The sequence below is a fragment of the Drosophila melanogaster genome, chromosome 3L (assembly GCF_000001215.4).
Source record: "Drosophila melanogaster chromosome 3L".
Lineage (NCBI taxonomy): Eukaryota > Metazoa > Arthropoda > Insecta > Diptera > Drosophilidae > Drosophila > Drosophila melanogaster.
In genome coordinates, this window is record NT_037436.4 from 3,909,973 (window position 1) to 3,936,013 (window position 26,041).

A 26,041-nucleotide genomic window follows, 5' to 3' on the forward strand; every position below is an offset into this window, starting at 1 on the left:
CGTGTACCGTTTTTATTTATTATGCCACATCTCGTTTTCCGAATCGAAATCGCATTTATAAATTATGAAATCTTTAATACCTATTCCAATTATCTACCACTTTAGGTACGCATACAGATAGTGTCTTAGTTCTTGTGTGTGTTTTTCCAGTATCTATACATATAGAAGATAATATTAAGTATGTAGTTTGATCATTAACATAAACAGTAATCGTGTATATAAGTAGTAATATTGTTGGGTAGGTATATAGTCCTGCATATAGTTGGTAAGCACATTAAGAGGTCATAAAAAACTACTTGCATCGAAGTACATACATACATTATATATCAGGTATATTCAATGTTTTGGGCTAGAGTTTAATTTGATTCGGTCTTCGATTTTTGATTAGGTTTAAACTTGCTTTGCCTTTGCAGTCCTGTTGTAAATACCATACAAAAGTTGTGGTTTTTTATTTGCTTTCCTTGTGTTTACCCAATTTTGCTATTTGTACCTTTGACCTGATTATATTTACTCCACGCAACTTTTATCCATATAGTATTTTAAATGTATGTAAATATATATATATTTTAATTCTCGTTTCACTGATTTTTCAAAAGAGCACTTTTTTATATATATAAATTGTTTAAATTGTATTTTATGGTTTTCGTTTTTAACTTTTCTAAATTTGTATCAAAAAAGGGCGATAAACTAATTAAAACTTATTATTTGAAACCACGATACCTCAAATCGATGAGTTGTAATTGTTATAAAAATCAATTGATATTTTTTGCTGAATTATCTATGGGACGGCAATATGCAATGGACTGAATTTGGAAAATCAATCAAAAAGGAACCGAAAACAAACAATAATTCAAAAAAAAAAAAAAAATTACTTGTCTTTAAACTTTTAAATCCTAGAACTCTGAAATGTTCTTCTCTGGTTGTTAGTTAATGTTTAATTATATTTTCATTAACTTTCAATATAGTTGTTGCTGTTCGTATTTTGTTTTAAGTTCTATGTAATAGAGCTGAAAAAACATCGTGACTATAAATTTGGATTCCACTTACAAATTTGTATCAGTTATGTAAATAATATTCATATTTAAGTAGTTCATAAATTCATTTAAATATCGATGTTTTTTGCAGCTCTATCGAGTAACTTCCCAACTGAAATTAAATGTTTTGGTTTCTTATATAAATTGTTAACATTTATTTTCTTATTCTAACAAATTTGAAACAATTTTTGTTTGTTTTTTGGGGTATTTGAAACGCGCATACATCGAAAGCAGCATAACTACAATAAAATACAAATATATGAATCCACATGCCGACCTTCTTCGAATCTGGATATATTTTAATTAAATTTTTATTTGTAATTTCTCCAAATGTTGTCTGCTCTTCATTTTCGCAGCATCCTAAACACAATATCACTCACGCGCTCAGACTTATCCGAATATGCATTTTATATGTTAAATGTAAATGTTTTGTGTGTGTCTCTGAGTGATTTAAATCATTTCCGTCGCAAAATGTCTACACAAATTAGTCTAAACTTTTCACTTTCATTTTCCACATGAAAATTTCACTTGCATTATATGGAAAATGAATAATTCCACTTTTTACAATCGACAAAACTTTGAAACTAATTTACATATGTATGAATATGTTGTGTGTGTGTGTGATGAAACTAAAACGTTATGGGTGTGTATGTGTGTGTGGCCTGCCTTGCACTTTTTTCATACCCTTGTATAAATAAATTTATTGTTGTATAAAATTTCAAACAATTACGCTCTGCACATTTTGTTGCATTATTATTTTCTGCATGTCTGAGTATATTCTTAATAGCTTAACAATTATGCTGAAGGGGCAACTCGGGCTGCAATCCGCTCGAAATTTCCAGGGTTTTGGGGTTGACCATGCCTCCTTGATGGGCGTTAATCTGCTTAGAGCAAAAGTCTCGTGAATTCTGAAAAAAATGAGAAAAAGTTCATTTAAAATAATTGTTGGTTTAAAGAAGGTGAAGTATTTCATTTTTTTAAATGGTATACTAAGCCCTAACTCTAAACATAATTTTATTTTATAAGTAAGCACCACAATTGGTTAAATGAAATAAACCTGACACCCATTTCCCCTGACAGTTGTGTCCATCAAGGCAAAAAGCATTTTGCACATGAGATATCCAAACTATATAAGCTGTCGCCTCGGGTAATCACGCCTTCGAAGGGCGAAACTACGTATTTTTTGTATGTTTTTTTTTTTTTTTTCAAAGAAGGTTCTCCTGGGGGCGTCGTACGTGTTGCGCCGACCAATCGACCCATTCTCATGTTCTCAAGTTCCACTCTGGCACACCACCACACTGCAGTGTCAGCAGAAAGTGGAACGGACAACGTTGCGTATGCCGTATAACGTATAACGTATACGCAATGTTGGCCCATGTCGATGCCGGTGCAAAGTAAATAGCGTTGAGGCAAAAGCAACAACATCAGCGAAATGAGTAAATAAATTGCAGATGCCAGCAAACAAATGCGGGCTGCGGGCCGGGCTGTTCGAACTTTGCTGAACTGGGTGGACTTTTGGTTGGGTGAAAGGTGGCATGTCAATGCGTTACAAGGTCAAAGTATCAACTAGCGAGGCGATGGCATATGAACCTAATGATACAGTGAATTCTACTGGCCGGGCGAAAAACACACAAGCACACACACACACCTTTTGCAGCAAAGTAACAAAAAAAAAAAGAAGAAAAAAAAAAACAGAAACAAGTACAAAGAGGACACTCGAGTCGAGCATGTACCCGTATTAGTTTAAGTTTATTAAACCAATTTTATGCCACGCAAGGGAATTCTGTGCTGTCCTTTTTTTGTGCCATTAGTGCACAATAATAAGTGGCTGGATTCTGAGGTTGCTTAGGTGCTGCAACTACAGCACGGACTTGCTTATTTTGCCATTCTTAAACTTCTCGATAAACCCGAAGGTTGTTTAAGAACTATATAAATACTAAAAACTTTAGCCACTAGAAAACAAAATGTACGTTCAACATTCATCAAATATATGATTTCTGATAGATTTTAGGAGCTTATACCAGTTACTGCGTACATCATAAAATTCTATTTCTTAAGCACTCAATCTATGAAAACCGAATAAAGCCACCAAAGTCGCGAGTAGCCGGTATAAAAAACTTTACGAGTAAACAAACAAATAAACCTTGGGTTGTAATAGGTGAACTCCTGTTGCTGTTACTTGAGGTTAATAAACTTTGTTGTCGCCTTATTTGCCTAGCTGATTTATGGGCGTACGGCTTTCGGTGCGTTTGGCAAATATTGACATGAGTTTGGCATATTTTATGCCAGCACTTGATTATGGACTCAGACAGGCGCAGAAACAGGAGCAACAGGACTTTAGCTTTTGAATAGCACATAGCTAAAAATTATGTAGAATTATTTAAACTGTCCCACAGCTCATTTCTAAAATCTAAGAGAACATAACTGCTCATAGCATAATTGAACATAATAACATAATTAACTGAAATTGAAATTGGAAGCCCTAATGTGCAGCGCATTTAATTTCGGCCGATGCACACATGTCCTTCCATGCGAACGCCAGCGTCAGCAGTGTCCTTTGTCCCTTCTCCCATGTCCTTTGTCTGCGGCTGTGAATGTGGCTGTGGCTGCTGCACTTACCCTCGTAATTGATGCGCCCGTCCTGGTCCAAGTCCGCGATGACCAGCAGCTGCTCCAGCTGCTGCTCGTTCAAGGGCTCCCCAATCATCTCCATGGCGGTCTGCAGCTCGTCGCGCGTTATGAACCCATTGCCATCCCGATCGAATACTCTGCGTGGTGGGGGAAGGCGATTAACCGGGGGCACCAAGGGGTTAAGCGATATGATGATGCCAAGCATCATACGTACCTAAATGCGGCTATCAAGTCCTCGGTGACATCATCGGCCTCGTCCACCGGCTTGCTGTCCTTGCTGTCCTCATGTGAATGCTGCTCGTCCCGCAGCGCCTGGATCCTGCCCACCCATTGCAGGAACTCGGCCTCGTTGATTAAGCCATTGCCTGCGAATCGGAAGAGAAGAGGATGTGAGGTTGAGAAATAAGAAAGTTGTATTGCAAGGACAACTCGTGAATATCCTGACGGCAAGCAAGTGCAACAGTAGCTCCAGTAATTGAAAGCACTCGCAAAAAGAAAGCCAGAAAGTTGCAGTACTCAGCAAATCAGTTAGCCATGGAATCCCCATCCATTTAAATGGTATTTTCCAAGTCTGAAATTCGTCAAATGCATACCCAAAAGATAAACATTTTCCGTGCAAGCGCTGCTGGAAACCTTTTTCCACAAAACACTTTTCGCAGCTGGAACAAAAAAAAATGCATTTTCATTGTTGGGAAGTGTTCACACGCCTCAATCCCTGGCAACGAGGACATCCTTTGTTGGCAGGATATGCTCGGCAGGCTTCCTACTGCGCCAATCCCAGTGCGCCCAGGTGGTGGCATTGTCAGAGACATTTCCGGCTGAGATCTCGCCGACCATTAACATTCACAAGAAAAATAACAACAGCAAATGGATAGCAGGAAAATAGGAAAACGAAAAATCAAAATCAAAGCCAAAGTCAAGGGAAAATCCTAAGCCGAATGCTGCAAGTGAGCGCTCTCAGTGGGAACGGCTCAACTTTTTCTGCCGCTGAAACTTTTATAATTAAACGCAAAAGATACTGCGTGCGGAAAACCTTTTGCGCTCTGCTTTCCGGCCTTGACCTTCACCATGATAATAACAAAAAAAAATATAATAAAAATATAAGGAGAAAAACAAGTGTGAATGGCAAAGAAAGCGAAGTTGAAATCTCTGATAGTCCACGCTCGCATAAATTTTGGTGGCGAATGCCAAGGGACATCAAAAAAATAAAAAGAGGAGCGGGTGGTATATCATTTGCTTTTTTTATCTCTAATTGCAATTTGTTTGAGCAAACCGCAGCCATAATTAGAATTGCTAATTTATTTGCCAGTTAAAAGCAAAAAAATAAACTAGGACGATGTATATATAATCCTATTAAATCAAATGGCACTCAAGAAATCAAGTCGAGCACTTTTTATATGTCGTGGGATGGATTTCTTAACTTGAATACATTTTGTAACTTAAAAGAAGGCCCAATTTGAGATAACAAATAATAATGGCAGAACTTAAATAGCAAAATTATTTTCAGACTGAAAAGGTTCTGACTATTTATAGGGTTTTGTGACTCGAAGTATATTTAATCGAATATTTAAGGCAATAGATCAAGATTTCGGCTCAAACTGGCAGAAAATTGATTGCTGGTGTTTACCAAGAGAAACAGTTCGTTGCCAGCCGTTCGGTGGCATCAAAAACGCATTAAGGGTCAAACAACCGAATCCGCATCAATTAGACAATTGCACCCAACGAGTTCCTTGGCCCGAGGCCAGCTAACAAAACAAAGTTCCACACTGCTTCCAACTCTCTGGCGGAATACAAATATTGCTCCATCGTCAACATATCAACATATCACGATGATTGCTTTGGGTATTTGCTCATATGTTGCCAACCGACGATGGGTCATACATGACCCATTATTGTCATCCTCCTCGACCCGCACCGTCTTCTTCTATTTGCCATTTTCCTGCCGCAGTTTTTCCTGCTTTTCCCGCTTTTCTTGTCGCTCTGACAACTGTGTGACATTTCTCTGTGTGCCGACGCTGTTTTCATTCGCGCTTAGCGGCTTTCATTCTACTTGGAGTTTTCCCTCGCTTAAAAAAGACTTGCCAATTGTTGAGATAGATGATGGGTATTTGGTAAAGAAAAAATTCAATGTGTATCATTACATTAAACATTTTGTTATAAAAGTATATAGTATATATATATAGATATCAATTTTACCATACTTTCTAGCACCTTTATAACCAGTTTCATAAAAGAAACAATATTTCTTTTACACAACTTGTATACTTTACGTTCCAAAAACAGGGTATCCCAGGGTATCTGTTTGTCCTCATCTTTTAGGACTGCAGGTTTTGTAAGATTTCATCTCCTTCTCAAGGGCCAAGCCCCCATGCTTGAGAGGCCTTCGTTTCAGCTGTTTCCTCTCTGGTTTTTTTTTTAAATGCGAAAACCAAATGCACATTATCTCTATCTCTGCCTCTATCTGCGCCAATGTCTGTGTCAGGCTGCGAAAAGGACAAGTCCAAGGATAATGAAAATGGCTTGGTTATATGTATATGTTGGTGTTGACGTTGCCGCCATTGTCATCGTTTCTCGTCCTTTTTTTTTCCATCCTTATTTTTCTGAGCCATAAGGACGAAGGCGAGGGCGTTTCTGGCTGCGACTGCTTGTCGCACATTTCGGTAATGTCCTGCATACAGCGTATCCTGTGCAGTGGCTTCTGCCACATACATATGTCTGTGCTCATTTGGCTCGTTAGGCAGGCAACGAATTTTCAAGCTTGACCTGCAGTTGGGAGCACTTCGTGGCATTGATCGATGGCTGGGGCGAAATGGGGAAGTTTCCCAATCGGAATGCCCTAAATCATAGATGCAGTCAAAAGAGCAGGCATTTAGGTTTTGCACAATCTGCGAATAATCTTGCTTACTTCAAGCCACCTTTGATTCCGTATTCTACAATTCGGTAGATTAACTTGCGCTGCTACCAATCTCTCCTCAACTGTGACCGCGTCCTTTTTGGATGGCTCTATTTCAATCACAGATCCCTTCGGTTTATAGGCCACCCTCGATGACAGACATCCAATGACAACCGGCATAACAAATGGCCACTGCGGTCTGCCAGTGCAGTCCGTTGGTTTGGACGATGGACGGGGATCCTGCGGAGAATCGCTGAGGTGTGTGGCAACAACTTCATGGCAAAGTGTAATCAATTATTGGCAAATGTTGCTGCCGGTTGTAGGTGGCGTATACTTGTATATGTATGTATGTGGCAGGTGACCTCATGCCACAAAGCGAACGGAAACGGAAGTTCGCCGTTAGATTGTTGCTTTGCACTGAGACGATGGTTGCCCGCATTTCGAGTTGTAAAGCAGGCAATAAATGCTGACTAATACACAGGCAGGCATCCATGAGCGACTGGCTTTGATGGCCAATAAATTACCTTGCAGTTTGGCCATTAATTAAATCTCTACAAAGAGCCAACGTTGCGTATGTGCAACGTCTGCTGGTAATGGGGAATTTTCATTTTTCGGCCAAGGAATGCAGTTCAAGGCGACGCTTTTAAGGGCACCAATGAACTTTGAACTTAGTTTCGACCATTTTTGGGGAGTGAATTTATTCCTTGCCAGCCATTTCCATTCCACTTGGTTGGCAATTTTCAAGGAATTTTCGCTGCTGGCATTTTAAGCTGTATTTAATTTGGCTCCTAGCTTCCTTTGGCCCTTGGTTATGTAAATTTCAGCCAGAGGTCTTCACCGAAATTCGATTAGGGCCGAAATGCACCAAGGTTATTTCGGCTTTGGTGGGTGGTTTTCCATCGGTTGGCTGGTTGTGCAATTGCCACGACAGTTGTTGCTAATGCGAAGCCCAGCGGTTGTGGTTTTTGGCCACGGCAAACTAATTTCACATGGCAAAGATAAACACGTACACACACACACACACATAGAAAGATAGAGCGAGATTCCCCGCGGCTTTGGCTTTGACACTTAACAACTTGGCTAATAGCAAACTTAATGGCTTACAGCTGCTGTTTATGTGGATTTTGCGCCTAAAAGCAAACCCAACTCCTGGTGGCAATTAATTTGGCTGCCTAAGTGCGTGCAACAATTTTGAAATCATGTTGTGCCACTAAGCGGCAATTGAGCTCCAATTAAATAGGTGAGAAAATGGAGCCGAGCAACAAGGAAAATGGCAAAAAATAAAACTGTGGCTCGCGTGCCGCAATCAACGAATAAATAAGGCCAAGAAGAGCCACCATCAGGTGGTCACTTAGCTGTGTCCGAATGGCTAAATCAGCGTCTTGATACCTCATATAGCCAAGCCCCTCCCTCTGGCGAGAGTGTCACTGAATCCCCTGGAATGTCAATGAAGCCATCAAGTGCACGCTTTAAGCCACATTCAACTGGCCAAGTGAGTATCAAAAGCCAAAACACAATCAAGTGAGCCTTTGTCTCTCGCCTTTTGTGGCCATTTGTGGGCAAAGCTCCTGCCCTTTTATGGTGATTTGCGTTTGCCTTTAATGGGGTTCAAGGACCTACTCAGTTGTGCACTTTAAATCAGAATAGGGTTTTTTATGGGGCAAATGGTCGCAGTAAATTAAAAAATATTCACATATTATCTTTAGTCATATATAAGAGTGCATACTTTTGAACACGTATATAGTAGTGATTGCAAACCCCTGCTGCAATTTGTTGCATGCGTGGCATAAATGTGCTGAAAAGCTCCGTATTTCAGACCGGATTTGTCTATCGTTTTCATTGAATTTCGGTAGCAACCAGTAGCCTTTTCCTTTGTCTGTCTGGCACATGTCGCTGTCTGTGTTCCGAGTGTGGTTCGCTGTCAACTTACAACTTACAGGTTTCCCAGAGGTCGGCAAACATGTGGCATGGACGGGTGTGTGCAGCACACGCCTGCTGGTGGCAGGCATCAAAGCCTGGGTCCCTGTGCCCCAGGACCCCTTCGTAGGTCCTGCGTGGAGGAGGGCTGTCAGCAACAGTTGCCTGCTTTTATATGATAAATGTCACTAGCCCACAAACCAATTCCTGTGAAAAGCCCCTGTCCTTTTCGCCAGAACGTGACCGAGTTTAAATTTACTGCATAACCGGTGCAAACTGCAAAGAAGCGATAAGAGCTCCTAATGCAATGGACAAATATTTAAATTACCTGTGAAGCGATTATTACAAACTCAACTCGACAGACTCGAACAAACAAAAGTGACACCGGCACGCACTATATTTAATATATGCAAACAATATATATATATATATATATATTGAGTCAATTTGTCAACATTTACTTTACTTGTTAGGCGTTCAATGTAATTAGTATTTAAAATAATAGTCTTTTCAATTATTTGTCAAGATAATATGAATTGACTATAATTAAAATCGCTTTCCTCGACACAAACTCGAAATTCATTAAAGTCTATTTAAGGATAAGTGCATTATTGATGTGAGCATATTGCAATCACGACAACAACTGCATTTTAATGGAGTAAATTCAATTTTCTGCCAGGTTGGCCTAATTTAATTTTAATATGCACAACAGGGCGAAACTGATGAATGAAATATAAATAACACAAATTGTATGCATCGCAGGCGCACTGGCCATCCGTTTCGTTTATATCCTTACAAGTTTATCGGACGAGGAGGTCCTTTTACGGCTCTCCGTCTTGTCTGGGGAATTTATATAATAAAAAATGCATTTCCTAACGAGTAAATTAAATGAGAAAAACTTCTGCCACGAGAGACAGGAGGAGCTCAAGGCGGATTTTCTAGGGGGCATTAAACTTGTTAAAATGAAATTCCGCAGATATTAGCACGTTATATTTCTATATAACTTAATGCAATATAATTCAATAACTATGCCAGGATCATGTCAGTTACGATTACCATTGCTTTTATTAAACAAAAATCGTAGCATACTTATTTGGGCTTGTTTTCTTGCACTAAAATATGGCGAAACGAAAAATTTGTGGCACTTTGTTTACCTTTGGGAAATTCAAGTCAATAGCCAAGTTTTTCAACCCTCATATTTGTTTACACCGTGGTCTAAACTTGATTAAATGCCAATCGACATCCCTCGGCGAGTTTAATTAACTCTACCCGACGGCATTTCAAATGCCATCGAGCGTCGTGAATTATTAAAGGGCAGACAAACAAACACTTTCATGGGGACAAACTGTTGCACTTTGCGTCCACAGGTTGTGTTGGCCAGGCCAAAAGGGAAGGGACCTGGCCCTAACTGAAGTGGTCCTTCGAGTGGCACTCACCTGAGTGGCTCGCCTCACGTATGAGATCGTGTATGAGTTCGTCACTCACGTTTATGCCCAGGTTCTTTAGCATAAACTGCAGCTCGTTGGCGGTGACGCGACCGTCGCGATTTCTGTCTAGTAGATCGAATGCTGTGCGTAGATCTGCAAAAGTAATAGAAGAATCATTACAAAAGATATTTAAACTAATTAATAATAGTGTAATATGGTTTTAAAGTTAACATAACATTCTATGTTTCATCTCGTGAATATATAAACATTTAGCATGTACAAATGTTAGTTTAATTAAAATGAAATTCTACGACACTTCTTAGGAAAAACATTTATTTAATCCATTTTCGTCCATTAAGAGCTTTTCCCCGGCCCAAAACCACTTTCGTTTGTGGTTTTGTCGAGAACATATTACGTATGCGCCGCGTTAGCCACAACAAACTACTCAGGCCACATAAGTATTTACATATCAGCTGGAATAAAATGGCGTCTTAAGTTCTCACGATTCCGTAACGCAAATTTGTCCCATACAAAATTTTATGGTGAAAGTAGGGCAAACCCAAAGTCGTAAAATGAAAAGGCATTTCTCTGTAAATGCGTGATTTGTTTTTTTTTGGTGAAAAACTTGCGTGCTTGTTTTCGTTTGTTTACTGCATTTGTGGAAATTATGGAACGCGCTAGAAAAAAAAGAGCCATTGAAAAATGTTTATCGTCCGGGGGAATTTTCTTGTTTTCCCACCGAGCAAACAAAATATAATCGCTGCATGCTTCCAGGCTAAGACGGAAATTACTCGGGCTTAAGGGCTCATTCGGGATTTGCGGCGGAGCGTTGGTATTCTGTTGGCCAGAAGTTTTGGGGCTGCTCGAGCTGGGTCCTTGCACAATAATTAAGGCCTTGCGATGGCCTTCTTTGCGGCACGCCAAGAGCCGGCAGCCAAGACCCCAGTCAATGCCTTGGGCCCATCAAATCTGGGGAAAACGTCTGGGCGCCCCAATGCCAAATCGATCAAACTTGCAGTTGGCCCGCCAGAAAGGTGGCCATAAATATTGCCGCTTAGCCAAAACTTATAATTTTTCCAATCGCGCATAACTTTGCGTGCAATCAACTATGCAACTTGCTCGCCTAAATGCGGTAATGGAGGAAGGCAAGAAAATTATGGCGATTCGCATGATACAACAGCTTGGGAAAACATTGATGATGTTTTTTAAAGTTTTTAGGCTGAAAAGTTCCCTAAACAGGTCAACACAGCCAGCATTTTCTAAACCTTTGAATACTAATATACATACTATATAAAATATATATAATATACTATATATTTAAGTGACCTATCAACGTTTGTAATGCGCCACGTAGAAGTGGACTTTGGTCCACAGATTTTAGAATATTTTCAAGTTTTCGTTAAGAAACCATTTTTTGTTGCTAAGTGTAAAAAATGTAGAAAACGAAAGGAGGGCAAAAAGTAATATTATCCTTTAAGGGCAGCCGCTTGCTTCTGGCAGGTTTCTGGTGTAAAAGGAAAAATCTGGAATAGGGAAAGAAGATATGCGAAAATTGCATGTAAATTGCTTTGGGCCGAGCCGCTTTTCTGCCAGACCACGCCCCCTTAACGCCCTCTCTTTTCCATTTTCCCCCACTTTCCGGCGCTTGTAGAGCACTTCCGTTGCCGTAGCTTTTGTTAATACGACCACACACACACACTTGAGCCGCCGTACTTGTATAGTTTGTAATTGCACACGTGTTTATACTTCAAATATTGACACATTGACACCAATATTTCAGCGCACAGTGTCTGCAGCTCTGAGCGATTGCGGAATGGAGGGAATGACAGGTGTCGGGACACTGGAACATATTGAGGTTAACCCATGGATCGGCACATTTGATTGGCATCTAGTTAAGTTGCTGTCGCCGCTTTCTCGCCATATACCATATAGATTATACCATATAGATTTCGACACCCAAACGAATTCAAATTGGTTTGTTGCTTGCTTCTGCTTTTCAGACATTGGCAGCGGATTGATGTCTGCGGCGGTTTAAATTCAAATTTGGCCAAAATGAGATATGGTAATGCATCAATGCTCAAAGCAAAAAGAATGAAACTCTTTAAAGAAGTCAAAGAAAATGCATGAAATGCAATGAAATTCAAGATAAAATATTCCAAGAGCAAGTGATGTATTGAAAGTATTAAATGAACATTTTTTTTCTATCCTATCAGCTAGTCATTAAATTCCTGTGCACCTCATAAAAAGCGCAGCACTTTCCCCCTTGGCATTCAGCAAAGATGTAAGCTAAGATAGACGCGCCATAGTTGGTAGTAGCAATTAGCGAAAGTTTTATAATTGCCTTATTAAATCGGGACAAAGACAAACTTGAGGTTCCATCAGTTCAGCGCGACATTTCCATGACAAAGTCGAGGTGCGATGTGGCAGAAAGTTGGCCATCTGTAAGTGTCGCTGTAACTAATTGAGCCGACAGCTTGGGGCTCCCAGTTCCTTGGAATTCACCATTATTCCTGGCGTACGAAATGCGAGATGGGGGAAATTACACCCCCCCCCCACCATTTTCCACTGCACTTGAGCAATTAAAGTTCTTTTCGCAAAGGGGCAGAGAAAGTGGGGAAAAACATTTGTTGTTTGCCCTTGTCTGTTTGGGTTTGTCGCTTATTCCAGCCTTGTCATTGAACTTGATAATTGCATTGCATCGCTCCCTCAACGGACCCTTTATATGCCATTGCCATCCTCCTCCCCGGAGCCTCGTTTCCGGGGACCAGTGTAATTGAGTTGCCAACAAAAACTTGACATCACTTTTCGCCCAGAGCGCACAGAGGAACCCCAATAAATTGCACTTGCACACTGTGGCTGCCGTCGTAAATAACGCTTAAAGGCGAAAAGTTTTTTAGCTCCGAAAACTTTTGCCATCCCACACACATTTATTGACGATGGACTTGCGAAGCGAAATAAAATGCTGAGGAGTAAATTGCTCTATGCATAAGCCACTGAGACCATGAAAAGTGACTTAAAAAAAAAGGAAGTGCTAGATTTGGCCATTTCATTTCGGGCTTTGCGGTAACGCATTTCTAAGATTTACTTAACACTGATTCGAAAATGGCTCTTAGATTTTTCAAGCTATACCAAATTTTTCGTATCGATTTCCTTTTTATCTTTTTTTTTTTCACCTAACAATGCCGACATGAGCAAATCTTCAAAGCAAATGTTTCTAATTTGAATTCCCATGTTTGTCCTTTGTTTTTCGATTTGCCTTGGGTATTTATATCCCCGACGATAAGCCATATTAATCCCCTTTCCTCTGCTCGCTCTGAAATCAAATTATCCAGCACAAAGGAGGCGGCTTGAACATTTTACGCGGGCTTTTCAACACTTCAAACGTGTCAAATTGAAGTGGGCGTGGGTGTACTTTTGAAGAGCCTCTATTTGTCACCGACATACACGGCGAAACTGTGTGGCACTCTATAGAGTTGAATATAAAGTTGGGAAAAGACAACAGAAATCCCATAACTATTCTGTGGAAAATGGGAAAGGAGTGAAATCAAAGTGGAGTTCTGAAACTGACTTAGATTGGTTTGAATTGATTGTATATATATTTATACAAATGTGTGGTAAATAAATGAAGTACAGTTGAATGACACTAATAAGGACCTAATTATTGGAAATATGCCAGGCGCATGTTCACTTTGTTAATTAAGATGTTATAAAATCAGGTTGGTCACACTTCGTTGATAGCTTAAAGCAATTGTTTGTCATCTGACACAAGTCTAAAGGCATATCGAAGAGAAACTTAAGGACCGTAACCATAATTATAATGAGAACGTGAAATAATCATGGACTTTGTTGCCGGGTCGCAAGATAAGATACTATGGTATACATGTTATTCACAACAAATGAGCAAAAAAAAAGAATAAAACAAAACAACACAACAGAAAGTTATCGTGTTGATTAGATTCGAAATTTCGCTGATTGTGTTTGATTGTGCTTTTGTTTGTATTCCTTTGGTGAGTGGGTGGCTTGATTTGGCATGACACACGACTCTGTTTTGTTAAATTTCACCCGGTCTAATTTATTTGTATTTTTTTTTTTTTAAATATTGTACACATGCATATTGGCTTTCAGCGATAATTGCCCCTATCCACATCATGTGCTCACTTAGCACTATCACAGAAATGTGTGACCGAGTTAATTGCAGTGGTAAAAACAAAAAAGTTTAATTTATTATGTCCGACTTGGACTTCCCCCTGTGTGGTGTTTTCGGATTATCTTAATTTGAGCTTATCATAAAAATAGCAAAATTTACTGTGCGAAATAAGAGAATAAATTATTTTCCATACTTAGCTCACCTCGCACTTGACTTGCGATTTCTTTGTGATCCATTTCAGTTGTTTTCTGTTGTTTTTTTTTGCCTATATCTATCTATATAGTATTTATAGATTTAGTGTTTTGTATTATTTTCGACGCTCGTTTGTTTGTTATTAGCTCTTTTTTTGCTCTCCGGCAATTATGACTTTTTGCTGCTTTGCGGATGTGTGTACTTATTTGTGTCTCTGTTAACGGGGCGTATGAGTAACGCCAGCGAATTGTTTAGTTTTCACTGCTTAAACAATGAATAGGAAAATGGGTTGGGAACAAGTGCTAGATTATTTTTGATCTTGGCCGAGCAGCGAATCAGTACAATCAGCCCGATTGGTTTGGTTTGATGTTTGAATGGCAATTAATTGCTAAAATCACAACTGAATAAGGTCAAAGTGGCGATATCCCAGGGTCAGGGTGCAATATATTTTCTATTCCTTTTTGTTCCTTTTTTGCTTTTCCCCACATAGCGCCGACACTTGTCGGCTTTCCTCAATTTATCGCCCGTCACTCGCTGAGTTTTCGCAGACTTGATATTTCAATAATTATGCAGCCTGACAGCCATTTCTCTTAAGGCCAATAAATATACGTCTGGGCTGATGCAAATTGAAAGTTCTATGCCACGAACAAGAGAAATATGATGGCAATTAAGCTGAATTGATATTTTTTGGCTTTCTAGAAGGGAGTTTTCAAAAGTCTATTATTAATATGTGCAACTAATTAGTCTACCTCTTAGTTTATTATCTCATCCCTAAAAATTATTTTATCTTTATAAAATTTCCCTCTTTGACAGTTTCCTACACACATTGAGAACCAAAAGTTCTGGGAAACCCCATTTGTCACATTCGAATATAGGAGTATTGATCCCCCCTGAATCATATGTTTTTGATATCAGTCGTCACATGCGACAACTACAAGTATCTTTCGCTATACAATTTATTGACTCATTATTGGTCATCCCAGATATGCAACTCGATAAAAGATAATGCAACGTGTTCGTAGAAATCAGTGACATAACAACATCTTTTTAGGGGTACTGGTTGTCCTGTTTTAAGTTCCTTGACTTTTAAGTTTCAGCTTAAGCTTAAGGACTTATAGACAGACACCTCAAGGCCGCGAGTTACGCTTCAATTACGCGTACTGGGTTTAAAATGAATTGGCGGGTTGGTGTCCCATCAGTGGCTAGTAATCAAACCAAAACAAGGACGATAGCTCGTATTAATTGTAACCTTTTGCAATAAGAAGGCAGCTGCTCTGGCCAAGAACTGTGAAGAACCGATAGCGAAAAGTTTGTGTTAGTGATTAGAGATAGCGAGATAGCGCACCGAAAGTTCGGTTAAATTGTTAGTTAATTTCAATCCGTCGCGACTTTCTGTTCGCGTCGACTTCGAAACTGAAACTGAGCGCTCTAAAACGGAACCCTATGAATGGCGGCAGCCCCGTTGGCAGTAGGTTCGTGTGTGCGCCCCCAACCGAAAGAGTCCCGTTAGCCGAAGATGCTTCGGATTCACGAGACTTCGCGATTCTCTAGCTTCGTCGAAATTTCATTCATTGCTGGGGCAACCAGCGAATTCTTCTCTGTTTTTGTTGCTGCCTCTGTTTTCATAACGTTCTTCGCCGCGGAGAAAGCGGAAAGGAGGGAGTATGAGAGAATGTGTCGGAATGTTTTTTAATGTTTTCCCTTTCGTCTCAACATTCACGTGATGGCGTTCGCTTTTCTTTTGAAGGACTTTTCAGACTTTTTGCGCGTGCTTTTTAAATGAAATATGATAGTTTGTTCACTCGTCTGGCAGATGGATGTTTCATTATTATCTATCGGTGATTTTATAATGACTATCCAAACACTTGTAGTTATAAAACGTACAAAATATTTCATAAATGTCATCATATATGAAATCATATATAATAAATTAAAACTAATGCAAATAAATTTCTTGCACCTGTGTGTACGCCACATTCGCAAAGAAAAATTATTACGCATACGCCCTGTATTCAGGAAAGTCCCTCTGAAATGGAATCTTCTAAGAATGTTTCCCGTGGCCTTGCTCTACCTAAAACGACAACAACAACGAGACACAAAATGCATTTGGAGTGACAACAGAAAAACGCAGATGCGCCTATTGCAAGTGTATTGGTGTTCTTGAAGGGGAATTTACGAAGCGTTCTTTCTCTCTCTCTCTCTCCATTCTTTTGCCTGGAAATCGTGGGAAAGCCGACTGAGTCTCTCTTGGCATCTCACCCTCACGCGAACGAAGCTCAGCGAATATGGCGAACAAAACAAACTGAACGAAAACGGATTGTTGTTGTTATCGCAGGCAACGGCATTTGTGTGAATTTGCCAACGCGCGGAAAAGAGAGAGGTAGAGGTCTTATACGTAAGGTTTATGCAACGGTATCGCTGCATTTTTATGTAATCTCAATTAAATCGCATTGTCATCTTACGTAGCGTATGAACCAGATTTATTACGTTTCATGATTAAATTGGCTTACTTAATTTAAACGCAGTGTAATTGCCGTAATGATGGGATTAACAGAATTTTATTTTATCCGAAATGTGAAATATATCTTGAGACTTAAAAAGAGTTTTATTAGAACTTTTTTATTAACGAGTCGAGAAGTGAGGGAATTTATCTTGACCTCTTAGCCACAGAAATCTTCCTGTTTAACAAAGACGGGTTGAAGGAACTTGCAAACAAATTCTGATATCGGGTTTCCCTTCCGACAAATGAGCCGCAATCCTTTAACAGGGTCCTGTCTACTTTTCAAAATTTCACTACATTTTCCCTTTGTTCTGCCCTCTGAGTTTCCTCTCTATCCAACAGTTCGTTCAACCTTGTGCAATGCAAACAACTTTTTAATGAAAATTAATTGGGAAAACTTTTGGACGGCCAAGAGAGTGAAATGCAAGCCAGGAGCAATGGCAATCAGTAAACTTTGGCTCAGATAAATGAATAGAGCTCACAATATGTGCACTTTTATTACAGGACGATGGCCTCTATAGTAAAGAACGATTCAATATATGAAAAGAAAACTGCGTCGCAAAAAGAGCAACTTTTCCAGAAGGCGTAAATTGTATTAGGCGCGGAGTAACTAACTAGAAGGATCCAAAAACATCACGAACGCCTACGAAAAAAACGTGGGAAGTACACAAACGAAGTCACGTGCCGACGCCAGAGGGCGACACCCACGAACAGTGGGTTGAAATCGGCAAAGGACCCTGATTCCAATGAGTAATTACTTTCAGAAGACAAGGCCGATAAGTTCGAAGCACACAAAGGGACAATTAGGCGGTTTGTTAGAGGTTATTTCATTTAATGAAGATTTGCTAAATATTTTACGAATATAATGTGTCGGTAGATTGTATTTCAATTATTCCTCTTTTTTATATAAAAAGTGCATCATAAATGTGCCATTTTACGAGGCGATTGGTAATATAGATGCGCTGGCACCCAGTGCCATTTATCTGCGACCTTCCTTTTTTATGACCCGTCAAGAAATCGAAGGCCAGTCATCTGTTCTTTATAGTCAGCTTCCCCACACCCAAGTGAAAGTGGATGCATTTGGATCCCGAACCAATGTCCTGCATTAATATGCAAAAATCAATCTGAGGGCCACTGGCATCGTCAAAATCTTTCATACGCAAAACGTGCCCCCGAAAAGAGCTTTAAAATGGGGTGAATATATGGGGTGGTTAAGTGGGTTCCAAAAGGGGTTTCAAAAAAGGGGTGCTGGGCGTTTGGGGGTCAAGGACTCCGATACGCACAGCAGCAGTAGACTACGAAAAACACTTTATTATCTCGTTTTGTTATTGAATCCATTTACGTGACCAAATTAGCGATTTGTATTCATTCGCAAATTTTTTAGTACGTAAATGTGGAAATTACTTGACAATAAAGAGCTTGAGTGCTAAAATGAATACATTTTTGATTTGGCTTAACAAATTATGTTGTTGAAAAGGGTAAATACATAACTTGACAAATTTTCAAAAATTAAAAGACCTGAATAAATCACAAGAATGTAAAATTGAAATTTAACAGTCAACAAACTCTCGTTTTTCACTTGTGTTTTATTTTTTGGCTAATTGCCTTGCTACCCATAACTCAAGTCGAGTAGCAAGCCGAGAATTTTGCGGACGAAGCCTAAAAAACTGCCAACGTTGCGTAACCATAAATCAAAGTGCAGGCGTGTTGCCGAATGAAGAAGAAGAAAGTACAAATAAATAAAAACTCGCAAAAAAAAAATAATATGCCTGCCTTTGACTGTCAGGTTTCATCAGCGGCAAAGTGGCAACAAATTAACTGCCGACCGCCCACTTACCAAATACACAAACACACAGGGAGATAATTTTTCCAGGCGATAACAGAAAGATATATCAAGGGACGGCACACTGGCAGAAAATGTGCCACTATAGCCTTTCGGAGTTTAAAACACACATATGCAAAACATTTGCAACTCCATTTAATGCCAATTTAATTCTATATAAACCAAGAATTCCCTTTTCGAGATCAATCAATTTTAAAGAATTATTAGTTTCCCAAATTTTCTCTCAGTGTTTCGCTGCCCTGCTGACATTCGTTTAATTAGTTTTACGAGTGTGGCGACAAATTGACAGCACCGTGTTTCTGCGCGAGTTGATTGGTGTTTGCAAATTAGTAATATGGACTTGTCGCGATTACTCGTTCTCGTACTCGTACTACCACCGATAGCGTTGGCGATTGGCTAAAGTTCGCTTTTGGCCAAGATTGGTCACCACCTGATACTCACACTTATCATCTTTGCTCATATTTCCGAAGCGAAAAGACGCTAATTTGCCAGGTGAAACTGGTTCGATTTCGCAGGTTTTCGAACAAGTTTGGCGCACAAGTGCGGCACTATCGGGCGGCCAATCGATCAGTTTATCAGTCAATCAAGCGGGCAATCAATCAATCAATCACGGCTACAGAGAGACACTCGAGGGGCACTTCCGACCGCTACATAAGCTGGCGATACTCTGCGAGGGCGCGAAAAATAACAATGCTGCAGGAATGCCGCGTTACCGAACGATTTATCTACGAAAACTCCCAAGATAATGGCCTGAAGTGAAACGAACTAACCAGAACCCAACCGACTTTTGCTATATTGTATTATATTTCATTTGGGTGATAGCACCCGCCGCTCCCCGCAGATAACCGAGCGACTTATCAGCCGGATGGCAGTGCCCAAATCTGCTGGGTGGGTGGATTGTTCTATGGGCGATGGGTAAATGGGTATCTGGGTATCTGGGTATCTGGGATGGGTTGTCTGATTTCATTAAGTACTAGTCTATATGTCGTAATCGTATTTACTCTCACTCGGATTGCTTGCATTATCTTGATTTCAGTTCTCTGATTAACGGACACTCTGAGTGAGCCTTAGCCCCAAAAGTATCTGTGAGGTACTTGGGTAGTACTAGTAGCTCAACAGGTGTCACTTAGATAGTAGCATAGTTTAAAGTAGCTGCAATGCATCGATGAACATAATATAAAGCAATATCTTCTTTCTACAATATAAATACTGTCCGCTTTTCTCATAAAATGACTCATACTCCATATGATTCCCTGCTGCGTTTTCCACTTTAAGGCCAAATATTTGCCGGAGATCAACAGCTGAAGGCAATGTCAAATGAAAGTGCCTGGCGCCGATTTAAATATGACTTGTTTGGCTTGTCAGCCGGGGAAAAATGTGTCACTTGAATGGTGTGGGATCAGCATCTTATCTGATTCGTCTTTCGGTGGTAAACACTTTTGGCTGCAAAAATCGCAGAGCCAAAATTAAAAGCCTTATGGCAGGTATTTCGTTACTGCTCCACTTTATATATTTTGTTCACCGCATTGGAAACTTTATTTTCGCGTTAATTGGACACGTGATGCGGGGGTGTCAGCTATCTGCCGTCCTCTACACCCCCGTCTACTGCGATTCCATTCTTTGTGCTATCGTTCGTAAAAAAAAGAGGCGCGTTAATTAAATTTCAACTCGATTATGGCTATCGTGATTAGATTAAGCCGCATTTCTGCGGGCACGGAAATTCAAGATACAAAAATAGCCAAAGTGCTGTATACAACTGCGGATCCATCCATCTTGAGGTGCCACAGTGCACCTGTCCCAAGAATATCTAAAATTAGTGGTGCAACAATTAATGGGCTGACATGCAAAAGGCGGTCGGCAAATTTGGCTGGCTAAATTTACATGAACAACCACTAACCAAAAGTATAATCTGAAATCTGAAGTATTAAAGAAGCCTAATCATTTTTTTTTTCATTCATATCAAAACCCAACAAACATGAATACTTTTCCATGGCCGCAAGAAATATTTTTTGACACCCTGATAGTGTGCAAAACGAGATTGTGTATACGCAGCGTGGGCCCGGCCAAGAAATGGCAGAGCTAGCTGCTTATCTTAGCACACAAATTGGCTGTAATTATGAATAATCAAATACTAGATAGCCACGTATATTAACCCATATTTTGTTGAGTTTTTCGCAGAAGAACAGAGGTCACTGTTCGTCTTGTTTGTAAATAAACAATTTGTCTGTTGATTTGTGGTTTGATTTGGTTACTTACCTTTGATTTCCACCTCCGTAAATGGTTTCTTTTTGACAGACTGTGAAATGAAAAAGCAAAAAAAAAAAACGAAACGAAAGTGAAAATCAAATAAATACCGACCAGTCAAAATAAACCGATCGATCCGAAATAATTTCGTGTTTACCTTGGTGGCCCGTTTGCCCAGCAATGCTGTACCCAGCATCTGTAAAACAAAACATAAAGCAAATAAAACATTGAGTATACTAAGTAAAAGTCAATGAGCTAAGGGAAAATATTAGCAGAAGTGTAAACGAAAGTGTAGCATACTCTTCAGCTGCGGGGAAAATCAAAAAGGTATTTGCGGATGGGCTAAATGGATATTTTTACATTTAGCCAAAGGTTTTTTTATTTTTGACATTCTTGTTTATTACGTTGTTCTTGGTTTATTTTAGCACCCACTTGCACTTGTTGTTTTTCAATCTATTTTCACTCGAGGAATTCCGAGCATCTCAAGTTAGCGAAAAAGAAGTGCATATGCATTTAGTGGGCTCTTTAAGACCAATTCGATAGCATCAACCCCTCCATTTAGACCAAATCTGAGGAATCTTGGCAGGGGGCTGGCCAGAGTGTTCGTGCCTACCATTTATTTATTTCCCAATTTATTTCTAAATTACGTACTGAATGGCAAGCATTTCAACTATTTTTGATTAATTGCAAAAATGAACCAGCAAATGCGGTGAAAGTGTTTACGCAAATATATCCGAATATTCCAGTATTTCCATTTTCACAAACAATGCTGATTTCAAATTCATTTAAATTGTGTGCAGATGGGAGAAGTTGATTACACTTCAATTAAAGCATGACCTAATATATATTAATTGGTGTTGAATATAAACATTTGGTTAGTTAATTTAGACAATCTAAAGGTTGCATGAATCACGCATTGTTTTCCTACGGAATAGGCTTTTATTTCTGTTTGTAATCCTACATAAAGTTCATAAGTTTAGTGTGGATGATGTTCACATGGCCCACATGGCAACCATGTAAAACCTTGTCCGAGGTTAGTTACCTTAGCCAACTGCTGCTTTATGGGCTTAAAGCGAGATAATAAATGCAGAGGTGGCATTGCTCACGTGCCAAGAACCATACAATGTAAACAAATTAATAAATTTGCGCAGAATCGGCGTTATAAAGCTCGTTTAATGGCATTTTTCGTTGACACTTGTTCAGGAATTTCCGAAAATTTGTTATGCTCCACAAAGCTGTGCCAACATCATAAATTTGCGGCTTGTTTGTATAAATCTACGATATATGAAATAAACTTTGTGTCGTCAATTAGTGAATTCGAATAAACAAGTATCAAACGTTGGACCTCAAACAAAAGCGAGCATAGTGGGCTCACATCATATTAAAATATACAAGTATGAAAGGTAGGAAAAAAGTTAATAATCGCTAGTGTTTATATTGGCCAAGTAGATACACATACGTCTATAAACAATCACGTTTTTAATGCCTTCAAAAGCACTGAAGCGCATTTTGTACGCCAAAAATCCAGAACGGGCACATTAAGAAACCATTATGATGCCCCTCCGCAAAAGTCGATTTTCCAGATATATACATCTATATCTATACTCATATACCTATATGCCTTTTATGGACGCTCGTCTGTACTTTTTAATGATGTGTTTTGGCTACAAAGTTATGGGCTGCGACAGCGACGCATTTTATGACTTAGGAAAAAATGAATGCACTCTTGTGGAGCAACTTTATGTGAGTCGCGCACATACGCTTTCAAATTAATTATCGTCTGTTCAGATCTGAATAAAATATAGCCGACGGTTCCACTCGATTTGGGCAAGTTTGTTGAGCTCCTATTGGAAATATACTTTCCGAGAAACACTTTGGCCAGCATACAGAAATTTAATATTCGACAATTCAAAATAATATTATAAGTATGCATTTTTTCCATCTTAAAATAAAAGGTTTCCAAGAAACCCGCTACCATATAGCTCTTAAGCAATTAAGTGTCGTACTTCGTATATCATTTTGTTTAACATTAATTGCTAGCAGACAATAAACCTGTTGCAATATTTATTCGCGCTCTGCGTAATGGGTTAATCTAAATATTTGACAACTAACAAATACGATCTGCCAATTTAAATGTACCTTGGCGACCCTGACAGGCGAATGTAGTACCAATATTGTTATTAAAATTATTTATAGCCGGTAGGCGAGAGAGGGATTTAATATTTGCTCATCATAAACGAAATAAAAACAAATTGTGTATACAACGAAGGCAGCTTTAGTGTCTGCCAGACGGAGAATGAAATTTGTTGCCACCATTGAAAAGCGATTAGGTAAATATTTATGCAAATGCAAGCAGGTTTTGGGCTAAAGACTCAAGATCATCTGGGAATTAGGGCTCATGAAGATCGGGTTATCCTATCGATAAGAAAATAAGCATAGTACTCACCTTTAGCTGTTGGCGCAGTCCGCTCATTGGGCTCATTCAAGAAGTGATAGCTTAGGTGGGGGAATGAATGCGGTGCCGGTGGCGTATGAGTAATATTTGGTTTCAAATCAACTTTGGCCCAGTTTCGGCTCTATTTGCCAGCACTTGAATGTGTATTAAATGTGTTAGCACTCTTGTCACTGGGCACAGTAAAATTATCCAGCAATAAAATGTGTTTACTTTGTATTTCGTATTTCCCCTCGTCGCCTGCGTATTTATATCTTAACTTTTAAGGGGATTATAATGATGTGTGTTCCTTTTTGTTTGCCTAATAATATAGCGCTTGAATTTATTTTAGCAGCGCGCGCGACTTTTTCAACGATCGTCTCGCCACGGAATCCCAAACAATATTGAGTATTCTACGGCGCTCCAACGATCAAAATGCTGCCAAAAAAAAGCGAAAGCCAAAAACAAGTTGGCGAGAGAAAAGTTGAGAGCGGTATTCCCGCTCTTGCCAGTTTTATTTTTTTTTTTTTGAACCAAAAATTTTGAAATCTCGCCTCGTTCTGGGATTGCCATTTGTTCATCTGCGTTTTTTTCTTTTTTTTTTTTTTTTTGATTTATTTTCATCGATTTCGATGCTCGTTCGCTCTTTGTCAACGGACGGCTACAGCCGGCATAAAATGTAGATCTTCTGGCGCGGCGATTTTTCAATGAGTGTATGCGTTTTTCTACAGAAAGAACTGTGCCATCAGAAGCGTATGAATAGAAAAAAAAAAACACTTGACCAAACACGTTTCCCCATATCTGTTTATCTGTTTATCAATGCGCCTAATGAGCAGGGCGAAGCGATCTCAAAAACATCCAATTCCGATGTCGCCTGCATTGGCTTAGATCAACACTTGAATGGCTATTACATAAACCGGGGCAAACGGCAAGTGTTATATTTAGTCGCGAGTCATTCAACCCGGCTGCACATGAGATGACAAGAAAGAAGTGCCAGTGCGTTCGTGTGCCCACATTGCGTATGAGCTATTTTTACCGATCGACAATCCGCCCCGTTGGCTGCACTCAAAAAGCGCTGGCAGACGGCGACGAAGCTGCGGAATCTTCGATAATTTTAATTAGGCAGCTGTCGCGGATCGCTCAGATTGTTCAGGTGAGCTGTCCAAAAGTGACACATTGCTCATACGCCGTGTGGGGTCAAAAAAAGCTGAAGCTTAAAGGTTAAAATAACACTCGAATTGAATTGAATTGCTGAGCACAGCTGCTCAAACATTCGTTAATCCTAAAGTTCACTCACAGTGCAAGCTAAATTTTAAAGATACATCGTCTCTATATATTGAAATATGTTTAATTTTAAGGAGATATAGTTGCTTTTAGAGAAGTTTTACTGTAGCCTCACGTTTCATTTGGTTTTTTATGTGTATTTAAAAATTGCACAACTGTTTCGAAGCTGTTACTGAACTCCTTATCGATCATTGGCATTATCAGTGGATGACTTTACCCCCCGATGACAGGGAACAAGAGCATCCAGGGATCGCCGTTTCCATCAAGATCGCTTCAGTTCGGATGGCTTCTAAGCAGAGACAACCGGAATTGGACTGTTTACGAGCTCATTATCAGCTCATAAACATGAAAGCGGCAGCCAGACACAGATATGTTATGAGTTATTTATTTATTGAAAGCATTTATTACTATTTCTCTAAAGGAAAATGGAAAAAGGAAAACGGGGTAATAAGCCTTTGGCCAAAACCGTGTGAACGGCTAGCAAGAGAATTATGGTGAGAAATCGGCGAGTTGCTCTTTATAGATTTCCAATGTAAATATTTACAATGTTTATTTTTAAACCATATATGTACAGATATAATATAGATGTTTGTAGTACATCGCGTATGCATGTTATGATCGTGCCAGATAAATATTATGAAACTTTGCTGGGAGCCCAGTGGCGGATCCCGTGATTTGCCCTGGACTTTAACGGGGTGTTAATGACTCTGGGAACGGCGTTTAGCAACTTAAGTTAGTTATCGGCGGAAGGCAAACAGAAATGTCGCACTTAACCGGGTCTTAATGACCCAGCCGTGATATCATCGATAGACAAACACACGACTGGCGGCCAAACGAAGCGTGAAAAGTGCCCAAGGTCGAGGGGCAAACGAAAAAGCGGAACTCTAACTGGGCAAAAAGCAGGTGCAGTGCCAAACGAAAGCCAAAACGGTTAGCGAAATCTACGTGCCTACAAATCCTGCGCACTTACAGCGAGCGGATTTTCACTGATATCCTCTGGGTCCGCAATCTTGGCCAATTCGGAACACACACACACACTAATGGATTTGCGATGGATTCGAATTCGAATCCCGAGAGATTGGGACACGCGACCAATGGGACTCTTTTTTTAGAACGGATGGTGCTGTGGCCGCCGCGCCGACACTTTTTGTACTGCGTTGTCTGCAGCGATCTGCGCCTGTGATCAGTCACATAAATATGTGTCCACTAACTAACGAGACGCGACCAAGCCCAAAACGATCATCGTTTGCGTACACTGCAAGGAATTTTCAGACGAAAATGATTTCAATATAACAATCCAACTACCTTTGGAGCATTGAAAATGAACATAAATATGTAGAGTGTATAATTCATGACAATATAATCTTTAAGTGGTTCTGCATAATATCATCGTGAAATTCCTCTAAGTGCATACATATTATAAACAAATGCTTAATAAGTAAATATCAAATTACGATATATTTGGTATATACTATTTAATAAAACCGATCCCATTTAT

The 26,041-nt window shown here is 39.6% G+C and overlaps 1 protein-coding gene and 1 non-coding gene across 5 annotated transcripts; one reads left to right on the top strand and one right to left on the bottom strand.

Moving 5' to 3' along the window:
- Eip63F-1 (Ecdysone-induced protein 63F 1) lies at positions 1-25,645 on the bottom strand. 4 transcript variants are annotated; one of them, NM_001202117.2, is made up of 7 exons: positions 25,514-25,645; positions 20,986-21,024; positions 20,841-20,880; positions 9,912-10,055; positions 3,880-4,030; positions 3,654-3,802; positions 1,718-1,942 (listed from the first exon to the last, which is right to left on the bottom strand). In NM_001202117.2, exons 2-7 carry the CDS (start codon positions 21,022-21,024, stop codon positions 1,920-1,922), a joined length of 546 nt encoding a protein of 181 aa, NP_001189046.1. In that variant the 5' UTR covers positions 25,514-25,645; the 3' UTR covers positions 1,718-1,919. The 4 variants fall into 4 exon arrangements, with proteins under 4 accessions (NP_001189047.1, NP_001189045.1, NP_001189046.1 ...); NM_080163.4 differs by lacking the exon at positions 25,514-25,645 and adding an exon at positions 23,275-23,665; NM_001202118.2 differs by lacking the exons at positions 20,841-20,880; positions 20,986-21,024; positions 25,514-25,645 and adding exons at positions 14,252-14,502; positions 15,491-15,630 and having other exon boundaries at positions 1-1,942.
- asRNA:Eig63F-2 (antisense RNA:Ecdysone-induced gene 63F 2) lies at positions 24,746-26,020 on the top strand. Its single transcript, NR_003122.1, has one exon.
- The last annotated feature ends 21 nt before the right edge of the window (positions 26,021-26,041 follow it).